At 50.2% G+C, this 3,063-nt stretch overlaps 1 protein-coding gene across 1 annotated transcript; it reads left to right on the top strand.

Moving 5' to 3' along the window:
* Positions 1-745: 745 nt before the first annotated feature.
* On the top strand, positions 746-2,977 carry LOC112452824 (the record flags this gene model as incomplete). The annotated part of the gene is made up of 3 exons (XM_025013239.1): positions 746-1,476; positions 1,525-1,909; positions 2,710-2,977. Coding segments are annotated over exons 1-3 (1,384 nt in total), but the record flags the coding sequence as incomplete, so codon positions are not given.
* Between the last annotated feature and the right edge of the window lie 86 nt (positions 2,978-3,063).

Below are 3,063 nucleotides of genomic sequence, written 5' to 3'. Positions count from 1 at the left end.
GTATCATCAGCTTATGATACTCTATCAAGAGCTCAATCACATGAAGAATGCTTCAACCGTTTCCAGTCAGCTCACACAACATTATTTGCAACATCACGGAGTGCTCGGACCAGACAGTGCAACCACAACATGACGTGTGGTATCTAATGGCCCGAGTGCATCTACATCCAGCCGCTCACTTTATGATCTCATGCACACAGGAGCCAAGCTGTATTTCGACATCACCGATGTCTTGCTCTGAATTCGACAAGTTCGGCACTTAGTTGCCACTGACATCACCAAAGGGTATAGGCCGATCAACGTGCATGAAAATGACTGAAAGTTACAACGGACTCACTGGATAGATGAACAACTCAATGAAGTGTCATATCATTTCACAACGGTCGATATGTTGATGACAATTCTGGAGGCGACGACACCGGTCAGCAGGTAGTCAATACTGCTCAACGGACTTATGCATGGCGGGCGGCTTCCCATTAGCAAGGTAGCACGCGACCCATCAAGACGGACTCACTGCGGTTCAAGCAGAACAGGACCAGGGCTCACAACCTACATTGACGATTGCTTAACCAAAAACTCGGATTACGATGGCTTCCTCAAGAAGATTCATTCACATTCTCAAAAAGGATCTCGTCGCACACCAAACGCCTCGCTTGGTCTGAAGTGGCTCAGATGCTCGATCCATTGGGCTTTGTATCACCAGTGGTGATCAAGGCGAAGATGCTCTTGCAGGAGCTTTGGCTACATGAAGTTCCAATGGGATGAACCACTGCCATCCCAGCTCTCATCACGGTGGCTCATTATCAGAAAGGAACTCACAAGCTTGATCAAGCTCTCAATACCTCGGTGGTACAACCAAGGTAGCACCTCTCAAACCACATGGAGTACCTCGTCAGTGGAATTTCACGGCTTTTCTGATACTTCTCAACTGGCAATGGCTGCAGTCGTATTTATCACCGTCCACGGCTCAAATGGTACCACGATTTCATTGGTGTGCTCCAAAACAAAGGTAGCACCGCTCAAGCGGCTCACCATCCCGAGACTTGAACTCACCGCAGCTCTGCTGCTCTCAAGACTCATGCAATACGTTCAAGCCACACTGAAGTTGAACGTCACAGCAACTCACCTGTGGACGGACTCTGTTGTGACACTCACGTGGATCAAATCTCATGCATCGCGCTGGAAGGATTTCGTGAGAAATCGGGTCTCTCAAATTCAAGAGCTCACTGCGAACGCACATTGGAAATACGTACCAGGTACGTCCAACCCAGCCGACTGCGCCTCACGAGGATTAAACACTGCTCAACTCCAAAGCCACTCATTATGGTGGACGGGACCACCGTGGATACTCACCCCTGAAGCTTGGCCATCTCAACCCGCGCTTTCGGACGAGTTGAGCACGCATGAGGCTCGTCCTGGTATTGCGCTACATGCGGCCGCATCTCAACCGGACTATCACTGGGACCTGATATATAGGTACTCAACACTCAACAAGTTATTGAAAATAACAGCTCTTTGTTTCAGATTCATATCGCTTCTGGGAAAGCGCCGACGCAAAACGCTGGACTTACACTCAGCTTTGGAGGAGGCCAGATTTTTCTGGATTAAGGCTACTCAAGCGGCATACTTTACGCACGAGATCAAGATGCTCACGGCCAACTCGAGACTACCAACTGCTCACGCATTCAGTCGATTGACTGCGTATATAGACGCTCAAGGGATCATCCGAGTTGGCGGCCGCCTCAACCAATCAGCACTAGATCAAGACAACCAACATCAGGCGATTTTACCTCGCCACTTCTCAACCTTAATCATCGCTCACGCCCATTTGCGCACCCTGACTAGAGGAACTCAGCTGACATTGGCTCATGTCAGGCAAGGCTACTGGATCATCGGCGGACGGGCTCCGGTGAAGTCTCATATTTTGCGGTGTGTCGTGTGTGCTCGGCAGAGGGGGATCCGTGCTCATCAACTGATGGGCCAACTACCTCTCTCTCGGGCTACGCCGTCACGTCCGTTTACTCACACAGGAGTTGACTATGCCGGACCGCTCACCATCAAGACATGGAAAAGACGAGGTGCGAAAACATACAAAGGATGGATCTGTGTGTTCGTCTGTTTTTCCACCTCCGCAATTCACCTCGAAGTAGTCAGTGACTACCCATCAGAAGGATTCATAGCAACCTTCCGGAGATTCTCAGCTAGAAGGGGAATTGCTCAGATCATGTATTCGGACTGCGGGACAACATTCATTGGAGCAGACGCCGCGCTTAAGAAAATGTTCATCCAGGGCTCTCAAGAACATCACGGATTGCTAAAGTTTTACAACTTACTGACACAGGACGGGAGTTCAACCCACCAGGCGCTCTACACATGGGGGGCAAGTGGGAGGCGGTAGTAAAGTCTGAAGTTTCATCTGAGACGGATTATCGGGGAGACTACTCACGACGGAAGAACTCACAAAGTTGCTTACGCAAACCAAGGACATTCTCAACTCGCGGTACTTAGAACCGCTGAGTGACGACCCTGGAGACGTCTCAGCGCTCACACCAGGTCATTTCCTCATTGGAGGTCCAATCACTACCATACCCGAGCCATCTCTGATTGACCTAGGAACCTCACGACTATCTCGGTGGCAGCTCATCCAGCAGCGTGTTCAACATTATTGAAAATAACAGCTCTCTGTTTCAGGTTTATCGCTCTTTTTAGGCACAAAGGTCGGCTCATTATCTGCAACGCCAGCAGGCGATATCCAAGTGGCATCATCCTAACAACAACATCAAGATGGGTTCCATCGTGCTGCTCACCGACGAACGCTTTCCACCGTGCAAGTGGCCACTCACCAGAGTACCAGCTTTGCACCCCGGCAAGGATGGACTCACCAGGGTGGTTACCCTCAAGACGGCCACCACGACACTCAATCGGCCAAGTGCCAAGCTCGCCATATTACCTATTTCAACCAAAGGAAGGATCAAGAGTAAGGAATCATCAACAAGGTTGCTGATGGCGGGCGGAATGTTCGAGATTCCGTTAACGTTGCGCCGTCCGATCAGATGGCAGCAT

Source organism: Temnothorax curvispinosus, unplaced genomic scaffold, assembly GCF_003070985.1.
Source record: "Temnothorax curvispinosus isolate PA1 unplaced genomic scaffold, ASM307098v1 QBEX01003716.1, whole genome shotgun sequence".
In the NCBI taxonomy this organism is placed as follows: domain Eukaryota; kingdom Metazoa; phylum Arthropoda; class Insecta; order Hymenoptera; family Formicidae; genus Temnothorax; species Temnothorax curvispinosus.
The sequence above is the reverse complement of the archived record's forward strand: the minus strand, read 5'-3'. Positions and strand labels throughout refer to the sequence as shown.